The sequence below is a fragment of the Eriocheir sinensis genome, chromosome 11, assembly GCF_024679095.1.
Source record: "Eriocheir sinensis breed Jianghai 21 chromosome 11, ASM2467909v1, whole genome shotgun sequence".
Lineage (NCBI taxonomy): Eukaryota > Metazoa > Arthropoda > Malacostraca > Decapoda > Varunidae > Eriocheir > Eriocheir sinensis.
In genome coordinates, this window is record NC_066519.1 from 3,931,043 (window position 1) to 3,940,602 (window position 9,560).

Genomic DNA, 9,560 nt, shown 5'->3' on the forward strand with positions numbered 1-9,560 from the left:
GACGCAGTCGTAAGACTACAGGGCTTATTTTCTCTATTACCCTAAAAGGACCATTGAACAAGGGCTGGAGCTTTTTTGGTTCGCCCTTTGTACAGACATGCTTTAAGTAGACCCTATCTCCTACTTCCACCTGCTTTGGTTTGCATTTCTTGAACATTCTTTCTGACTCCTGCCATCCTATATCTATGTTTGTCTGACATAATTTATAGGTCCTCTGTGCGACACTAGAAGTGAATGCTTTATAGCTGTCGGCATCATAACAAGGTTGGTTTTTGTTCTCTAGCATTTCGAAAGGAACATTTGGGTCACGTGAGAAAAGCAAGAAAAACGGCGAATCCCTTAGAACACGATGGTAGGCAGTGTTGTAGGCGTGTGTTGCAACCGGAAGCATTTGGTCACAGATACTGCGATTGTCCTCGCACAAAGTTCTTAAGTTATTTATTAAGGTGCCATTAGGCCGTTCTATCACACCGTTCGCAGACGGGTGATAAGGAGTCGTCCTTAGATGATCAATCTGTAGCAACTGAGTCAACTCTCGTAAGAGAGTGTTGACGAACTCCTTCCCTTGGTCCGGGACTAGAATAGGCGGGATGCTGTGTACACAGACTACGTTTTTGTAGAACGCAGCTGCCACTTCCTTGGCTGCCTTCGTGCGAAGGGGGGTTGCTACCAAGAAGCGTGACAGGACGTCTATCACTGTCAGTACATACCTGTAGCCCTTGTCTGAAACAGACAAGGGTCCGACAATGTCCATATAGACTCTGTCAAACGGTTGGCCAACCTCTGGATACCTCATAAGTGGAGCTGGCGGGGATCCCCTCTTTTTAAAACGACAACAGACAGGACAAGATCTGACATATTGTTCCACGTCCGCCTTCATTCCCGGCCAGTACGCAAACTTGCGACAACGTGCCAACGTAACCTTAGTGCCTCCATGCCCTGCAGGTAGCATGGCATGCGCTAGAGCCAGCGCGTTAGGAATGTAGCTTGGTGGGACGATAACCAGTCTTTTCTGCTTGTTGTATTCATCGCAAACATCGCGGTAGAGAATGTTGTTCTCTACACACACTTCACTAAGAGGCAGTTTTTTTAAGTGCCTCTGAGCTGCATTTAACGTTACTTTGCTCCTCTCTGCAACCTTCGTCTCATCTTCGTTACTGCCGGCGTTCTGTTTAAGAGCATGCTTTATTTCTTTTAGCTCAGGATCACGATCCTGGTGCTCCATAAGTCCTTCAAGACTCCAGTGGAGAAACTTTTCCTGCTTGTCTTGTCCCTTTGGAGAGGTGACAGACACATCTTGTCCACCTGTAAGGTTGACAGAAATAATCCGAGCATCCAATTCGCCTTCTATCACGTCGCTCTCCTGATTCCTAATTCTTGACAAGAAATCTGCTACCATGTTACTGGAGCCTGGTAGATAATCAATAGTAAAGTCAAATTCTCCTAGAAGCGTCTGCCAGCGTGCAATCCTGCTACTAGGAACTGTGCTTTTTAAGAGCCAAGTAAGTGGCCTATGGTCCGAGAGAATGTGAATCCTATAACCCAAAACAAGGGGTCGGTTAGTACTGAGGCCGTATATGACTGCTAAAGCTTCTCTCTCAACCGCTGAGTAGTTACGTTCCGCTCCATTCAGGGTTCTACTGAAATATGCTATGGGACGCAAACTGCCATTTTCATCCTTTTGTTGCAACACACCACCTATTGCCTGATCAGACGCATATGTGGTGAGGTGGAATGGGTTCCGAAAATCCGGAAAGGCCAAAACAATGTCAGTCGTTAGACTGTTCTTTAGTGTATTAAAAGCCTGCAGTGCCTCCTCATTCCACTCCAGATGCGTCTTGTCATTTTTTGTCACCTTTTTCCCTTTTAACAATTGATTGAGAGGGGTCGCTATCTTTGCAAAATCTTTGATAAACTTCCTGTAGAAATTAACTAGCCCCAAAAATCCTTGTAACTCTTTTACTGTTTGTGGAGGAGTGAGTTGTTGCACTGCGTGTACCTTTGATGGCTGTGGCTTTAAGCCAGATGCACTAACAATGTGACCCAGGTAATCTACTTGTTCTTTGAAGAAGGAACACTTATCTAGTCTTAGGGACAGGTGAGCCTTCTGTAACCTATCTAGGACTGCATGAAGGTTCTTTAGGTGATGGTCCATGTCTTTCCCTTGTATTATCAAATCATCAAGGTATACATGTACAATTCTTCCTGTCAGACCTATGATGACTTGATTCATGATCCTCTGGTAGGCGGCAGGTGCAGTTTTTAATCCAAAGGGGACTGTAGTGAATTCATAGAGGCCATAAGGTGTCGTGAAGGCTGTCAAGTGTTTGGATTCCTCTGCCCTGGCGCAAATCAAGTGAGGTGAACACTTTACTTTCCCCTAACTGTTGTAAAATGAGGTTAATGTTAGGGAGGGGGTGTCTGTCATCAATTAATTCATCGTTCAAAGCGCGGAAGTCGAGACAAATTCTGACTCTGCCATCCTTTTTGGCTACAGGGACTAGGGGTGCGCTGTAGGGGGTGACACACTAGGGCGTATGATACCCTGGGCCTCTAAGTCCTTGGGCTGAGTCTATCTCTTTATGATATTTTACTGGAATTGGGTATGGCTTTTTATATATAGGCTTGTCATCCTTAAGCCTTAAAGTGTGAACATAATAGGGAGTAATAGTGAGGGGCTCATGTTTCAGAGCAAACACATCAGGGTTCTTGCGGGTTAGGCCCTTCAGACAGCTGTTTTCCCGTAGTGAAGGGGAAAACAGATCGTCTATCATCTTATCTAGCTCCTTTTGTTTATTAGGCTGGGTGACAGGCGGTTTTTTACCCGTTGACTTGGTGACGGCCGCAACACATTCACTAGCTGATGACTGATACTGTTCTGAGTGACATGAATAAATGTGTCCCATCACTTCACCTGTTGGCATCTCTATTGTTTCTTCAGTTGGGTTAGCATAGGGGATGATGAATTTACCTTTGGTTTGATTAACGTTAGGGGTTAAAGTTACTAATCCAGGAAACAAAAATGAAGAAGGGGTATCATTGGACCTGGGTAGGAAGAAGGCTTGCTGGGCTCTGCCAATCTCTGCCTCCAGAGCGACATACCCTGCCGTGCCTGGTAGCAAGGACGCCACATTAATAGCGTATGCTTTCACTGGTACTTCCTTCATCTCGTCTAAGGTAGGTTTACGGTCGGTTAGTCAATCTTCTGGATACGGGCTCATATCGTCCGCAGCCAGGGAATGAACTTCCACCGGGTAGGCGCCCACCATCACACTAAACTGCCCAGGTGTGGCTAGCGGTGCAGCAACCACCTTTTGCCTCCACATAAATTGTAGACCCAACAAAACTGCTGTTGGTAACACTACACCTTGTGATATTACTACAAATTTTTCTGTAATTTCTCCGTGCCCAAAGTTCACAACTACTTCGGCTATTCCTTTATTAGGGATTTTAGTCCGATCTACCCCTTGTATGGAGAGAGGTTCTGCATCTATTATCTTCCCGCCCACCTTATTGAATAAGTCTTCCTCTATTAGGGACACTCCTGCTCCTGTGTCTAGCATCGCGTAAATCATCTCCTTTCTCGCATCAGTGCCTACACACAGTTTTAGTGTGAGGGCATTAGTTGGTCCGTGGACTGCCGCAGTTATTCTGGGGTCGGCGTTTTTTTTTTTTGTTCCTCTCTTGGTCAGGGTTGTTTCATGAGTCACGGGGTGAGGGGCTGGCCGGGTACTCCGGGCGCCATGCGGCGCAAGGCGAGACAGGTTGGCGCCTGTTCCGAGAGGGTTGTGGCGGTGCAGATGGTTGGTACTGAGAGTACCGGGGGCCCGTTGGTGGGTGATAGGCGCCTCTATACTGTCGGCCATATGTACAATCGCGGGCCATGTGTCCTAAATACCCACAAGCATAACATGTGGGAGGGGCAGACGCGCGTCCACGTGAGCGTGTGGAAGGTGCGGCGTACCGTCCTCCCCTCTGGGATATCAGGTTACGCGGCTGGCCTGAAGGACGTTGGGGACGGCCTTGTGAGGAATGTTTGGATCCGGATGCCTGGGTGGAACAGACGTTCAGCACTTTCGTTTCTTTAGCGATATCGGCATCGGATAACTTCGACTCTGGATGAGCTTTGATATACTCATACCCTTTCTTTAATATCTTCTGTGGGTCCTCCTTTTCTTCCTCCGTTATGATGAGTAAGAAGGCCGGAGGGAGAGCATCTATAAGCCGTAAAGCCGCCATCTCATTTAGCAAACTGGCATGGGCAGGTTTGAGAGCGATCAACTCGTCTCTCAATGTCTCTAGCCGAATGAGGAAGGTGCGGATGTTTTCTCCTGTCCGCCGTTTTGCCTCTCCCAATTCTTTTTGAAGGACTGCAAAGGTCCTTACTGCGGGAAACACACGTAGGAAGTCTTCCTTTACTTTTTCCCAATCCTGTCCACACCTGGTGATACAACCGAGGAGATGATCGCGCGCTGCTCCAAGGGCATATTGTTTGGCTAACTCAATCTTTCCGGTAGTGTCCCAATTTGCCTGTGTCCGGCTTTCAATGTCCTCTATCCATTTCTTTGCTAGTTTATGACATGGGAGGTTTGGTGCTTGGCTACTTTTTTCTGCTCCTCCACAAAAATGTAAGAGTCCCTGTACTCTGCTAAAATCATTCAAGGTATGACGGCTAAGTAGCGCGACAAGATCATCATGGGCAAGGGTGACCGCTTTGTCACCTTTGGTGGATGTGGGAGTGACTTCGTCCGGCATGTTTAACTCTAAAGTCTTGTTTCCGTAATCCCAAGATTGTCTTCTCCCTCGCTTTCGGATGTGGACATACACCAATACAATACCAATATAAAGTGCAAGTTTCACCACCCCACACCTGACACCAATGTTGTAACCCGCTGGTGGGCACAAAAGGGAAACGACACACTGCTTGGACTAGCAATAATTGACTTAAGATCCTGGTACTTTTAGGAGTATTTAAAGGAGTTCGTAAGTTGGGGTGATGAAACGGTGTCGTCTTTCTTATATTTATTTTAGTCTACCTTAATACTACTTTAACGTTATAAAAGATAAAAATATTGTTAAAACCAGCGACTGGTTTACGAGACTCAATGTGCCTTCAGGTTTTCTCTCGCTGCTGGTTACTGACGTTAATACTGGTATAACACTGAGAGTTTCTTCTCAAAAATCACACAATAAATCGTCATAGAAATATCTTCTCAAAAATCACACAATAAATCGTCATAGAAATATCTTCTCAAAAATCACACAATAAATCGTCATAGAAATATCTTCTCAAAAATCACACAATAAATCGTCATAGAAATATAATCACTTAGTTTCTAATAATCCTAGACAAAACTACTAATACAATAGAACACAATAGATACGCTTTCCTCTACGGTACCGCTTCACTCCATACTCACAGTAAAACAGATGAATGCTCTGCCCATGTTGTCTAAGGGTGGACAACTGAGTGTGGTAGTGTACAGGGAGCTAGCAGGTGCTGGCTGATCTGAGCTCTCTCCTGTAGAATTGCTTCTTATATAGGGGGGTTTAGGCCTGACATACATACATACATCACGAGGGTAATATGGGAGTCATGTGAGTCTTACATCAAACTTATATAACCATCTTCCTAACCGGCATGGTCTATAGGGTTGGGTCGTGCGCCTGATTTTTTCCATTTCACGAGCTAGGGGGAGCACTGATAGATGTTATGTACAAGGAGCGTAGTGGTGAATATCATAGGAACAACCTTATGGGGTGTAGTCTATGGGTAAGGGATTCTAATCCTTATAATGAGGAGGGTGGCTGTCACGCGGGAGGTGACCACCCTAGTTGCTCGGTTTACGTTAACCTTTGACCCGTCGATGGATGTCTTGTTGATCGTGTTTTGACTGCTGGTAGATAGGTGTTGAGTTTGGAGACACCCTGGCGCCTCGTCTTTATATCCTCCGGGTTCTTCGCTGTGTTCAGTGTTCTACAGTGTTCTTCAGTGTTCTTGTAAGGATGATGGTGATACTGCAGCTAGTGTAGTGAGTGGTGTCGCTTCTCGCGGGGCACCACAATTCCAACTTTGGATCTTTCAGTCACAGTGAAAACCGGGGACATTTCCGCGGGGACAGCAGTAGCCAGGGACAGGCTACTGAAAATGGGGACTGTACCCGGAAACCGGGGACGTCTGGTCACCCTATTAAATATTCTCATCAATACGCTTTAGAGATTTGAAGATGCTGCTTCCCGACATGGGTGGGAAATCGAAATATATTACGAAAGCACTCCTATTATAGTCGCCGTGGGTAAGTGTATAACTTAGAAATGGTGTAGATTTGAAGAATGATGCGAAGGAAGAATACAAAAATAATAAAAAAAAGTGTAAACGTAGCTTATGGAACTTAACAATGGGGGTGTAACTGACAAATCGAAGATGAAAATTCAACACGAGTGATAATGTCAGTCTTCTCTCCTGAGTCTTGGATCATCCTCGACGCAGCACGACACACCAATCCTCGACGGAAATAATAACACGCTTGCAAAGCACCAAAGACGGACACTGCCATGTTAAATGAAAAAAAAAAACCCAGAGACGGTAAGTTGAGATGTAATATTAAACGAGGAGATTTATGGATAAGAAAACTAGCCTTGAGTTAGTGAATAACAATAGATGTTCTTTTTAATCGTGCAAATGGAAACAATACTGAAGTTCGCTGTCGTGCTCTCTGTCCGGTCATCTGTGCAGGCGTCCCAGGGCGAGCTACACGCTACCCATCAGGGCGGTCACCACACGCCCTTGAGGGGCTGCATCCCCACGTTCCCTGAGGCGAGGCCTGCGAGGAGAGAACATGTATAAGGCATTATAGGGAGTGATTCATTAGTACTATAGTCACTATGCATCAAAATGATCCAGAAGCCTCCCAGACTCTGCCATAACGATGGGAGCCGACTGGATGGAAGAAAGAAGGTTGGAGTGAGGCGTCCATATAGGTCCATATTCTGAAACGTATCGGGCTCCCATTACGACCATTTTCCAAGGCCGCAGAGAAGATTAACCGGGTTCTCAAGGGTGATTCATAATGCAGAAGTCGGATGAATCTATCACTAGGGCGGCAAAACAGTCCATGAAAATCCCAACTACTTCTACGAGAGGCTTTTCAAACAGGCGTGCAATGGTGCCAATACGTTCAGGAGTACGGGCTGTGTTACCTTGCAGCAAGGGTGAGGGAGGGAGCGGCAATGGTGCCAATACGTTCAGGAATACGGGCTGTGTTACCTTGCAGCAAGGGTGAGGGAGGGGGCGGCAATGGTGCCAATACGTTCAGGAATACGGGCTGTGTTACATTGCAGCAAGGGTGAGGGAGGGGGCGGCAATGGTGCCGATACGTTCAGGAATACGGGCTGTGTTACCTTGCAGCAAGGGTTAGGGAGGGGGCGGCAATGATGCCGATACGTTCAGGAATACGGGCTGTGTTACCTTGCAGCAAGGGTAAGGGAGGGGGCGGCAATGTTGCCTATACGTTCAGGAATACGGGCTGTGTTACCTTGCAGCAAGGGTAAGGGAGGGGGCGGCAATGATGCCGATACGTTCAGGAATACGGGCTGTGTTACCTTGCAGCAAGGGTAAGGAGGGGCGGCAATGATGCCGATACGTTCAGGAATACGGGCTGTGTTACCTTGCAGCAAGGGTGAGGGAGGGGGAGGCAATGGTGCCGATACGTTCAGGAATACGGGCTGTGTTACCTTGCAGCAAGGGTGAGGGAGGGGGAGTCAATTGTGCCGATACGTTCAGGAATACGGGCTGTGTTACATTGCAGCAAGGGTGAGGGAGGGGGCAACAATGGTGCCGATACGTTCAGGAATACGGGCTGTGTTATCTTGCAGCAAGGGTAAGGAGGGGCGGCAATGGTGCCGATACGTTCAGGAATACGGGCTGTGTTACTGGTGCCGATACCTTCAGGAATACGGGCTGTGTTACCTTGCAGCAAGGGTGAGGGAGGGGGCGGCAATGGTGCCGATACGTTCAGGAATACGGGCTGTGTTACCTTGAAGCAAGGGTGAGGGAGGGGGCGGAGCTTTTGGATAACTTTTGTGTCCGACGGCTATGGTAAAAGTATTGCTGATCTCCAAGACACATAAAAGAGAATAACTAGATTCCAGCCAAGGTTTTGCTTCTTTCTTATTACATATAAACATGAGAGGAGCTGATAGACAATTAATACATCAGCAACACCCGGAAGCATGATGAGGCTTGATAAATTTATACTTGCAACATTATCTTTAATTACTAATCTGAATAAGGAGTTAAACGTCTTGCGAACCGAGTGTTTCACCCTTTTTTTATGGTCACTCATGTTATTAAAGAAAAACTTCCATCGTCATCCTAGTTCGCTGTGCTCAGCTTTTTCAGGTCAACTAAAAACAATGTGTCACACACAGGAAACTCGTTTCCTACTCACCTCGCGACGCTCACGTCCAGGGAAGGGCATCCTGCCTGTGGGGGAACATGTGAAATGACAAGAGTAAATACTAAACAAAGATGGAAGAAGAGTTTGAATATACTCATATTGTGACTCACACTTTAGCCACCATGACAAGCAGGAAGAAATTCCAACATATCGTTGTTGGTATATACTTTTCTTTGTACGGGGAACACTTTGACGCATTTGTTTTTTTCATATAAACCACTTTATATATACCCATTAGTCTCTTTTCGTTCGAGTAAAGTTTGTGATAGAAAAATCGTAAACTTACTCATCAACATGTATTTATTTAAGTGCTACCATGCTGCTATGTAAGTATTAGATAATTTAGATAATTAGACAATAAAAAAAATGGAGTCTGAATGTATAATTTCTCTTGAGTCAACTTAGACCTTAGACAGGCACAATAAGAGCTGTTTGAATACCAACCTGCCTCCACGGCGTGCCTGGGCCCCAGCACCAGCACCAGCACCACCGCCAGGAGCACGGACAGCCACGCCAGGCACCGCATGGTCAGCTAGTTCGAAGGAGCCTTCTGTGCCTTCTTTTGGAACAGAGGAGAAAAGGAGTCAGAAAACGTTCTTTGTCTTCTGTCGCCGCCGGTCTGCTTGACTCCCGCCTCTGCTGCCTCTTAAATACTTTTCCTGCAGCCACTGTCATGAGTAGATGAGGTTGCCATGGTTTAACCCAATAAATTACCAGACTTTCTTCTATATCTATCGGGTATATCCCACGAGCTTCAGGTGGCAGGAATTCCCTCTCGGGAGAACCCCCAGGAGGACAGCTCCCTCTGGCTGGGCTGCAGATGGTGGCCAATTGACCACCTATTGTCGAAACTCCACCCTCTCTTGTAGAAGTGAGATAGGCTGTGAGGAAGCTGAAGAGTGGAAAGGTAGCTGGAATTTATAATATCAGCTCAGAGATGTTGATGGCTGGGGGTGAAGCCATGATCCGTGTGTTGCATGCGGTGCTGTCTGTCGTGTGGCAGTCTGATGCCATTCCTTTTGACTGGAAAAGGGGGTTGTTATTCCTATCTGGAAAGGGAAATGGTACCGACAGGACTGCAACAATTATCGTGGTAGTACA

General features: G+C 46.5%; 1 protein-coding gene across 2 annotated transcripts; it reads right to left on the reverse strand.

Annotated features, from left to right (window-relative positions):
- Window positions 1–2,572: 2,572 nt before the first annotated feature.
- On the reverse strand, window positions 2,573–9,127 carry LOC126996782 (uncharacterized). Of its 2 annotated transcripts, XM_050857621.1 has the most exons (3): window positions 8,904–9,116; window positions 8,451–8,485; window positions 2,573–6,824 (listed from the first exon to the last, which is right to left on the reverse strand). In XM_050857621.1, exon 3 carries the CDS (start codon window positions 4,753–4,755, stop codon window positions 3,700–3,702), a length of 1,056 nt encoding a protein of 351 aa, XP_050713578.1. In that variant the 5' UTR covers window positions 4,756–6,824; window positions 8,451–8,485; window positions 8,904–9,116; the 3' UTR covers window positions 2,573–3,699. The 2 variants fall into 2 exon arrangements, with proteins under 2 accessions (XP_050713578.1, XP_050713579.1); XM_050857622.1 differs by lacking the exon at window positions 8,451–8,485 and having other exon boundaries at window positions 8,904–9,127.
- Window positions 9,128–9,560: the final 433 nt, after the last annotated feature.

Excerpts from the sequence above, each read along its gene's own strand:
- LOC126996782 (XM_050857622.1), bottom strand. The coding sequence starts at position 4,755 with ATGCCGGACGAAGTCACTCCCACATCCACCAAAGGTGACAAAGCGGTC.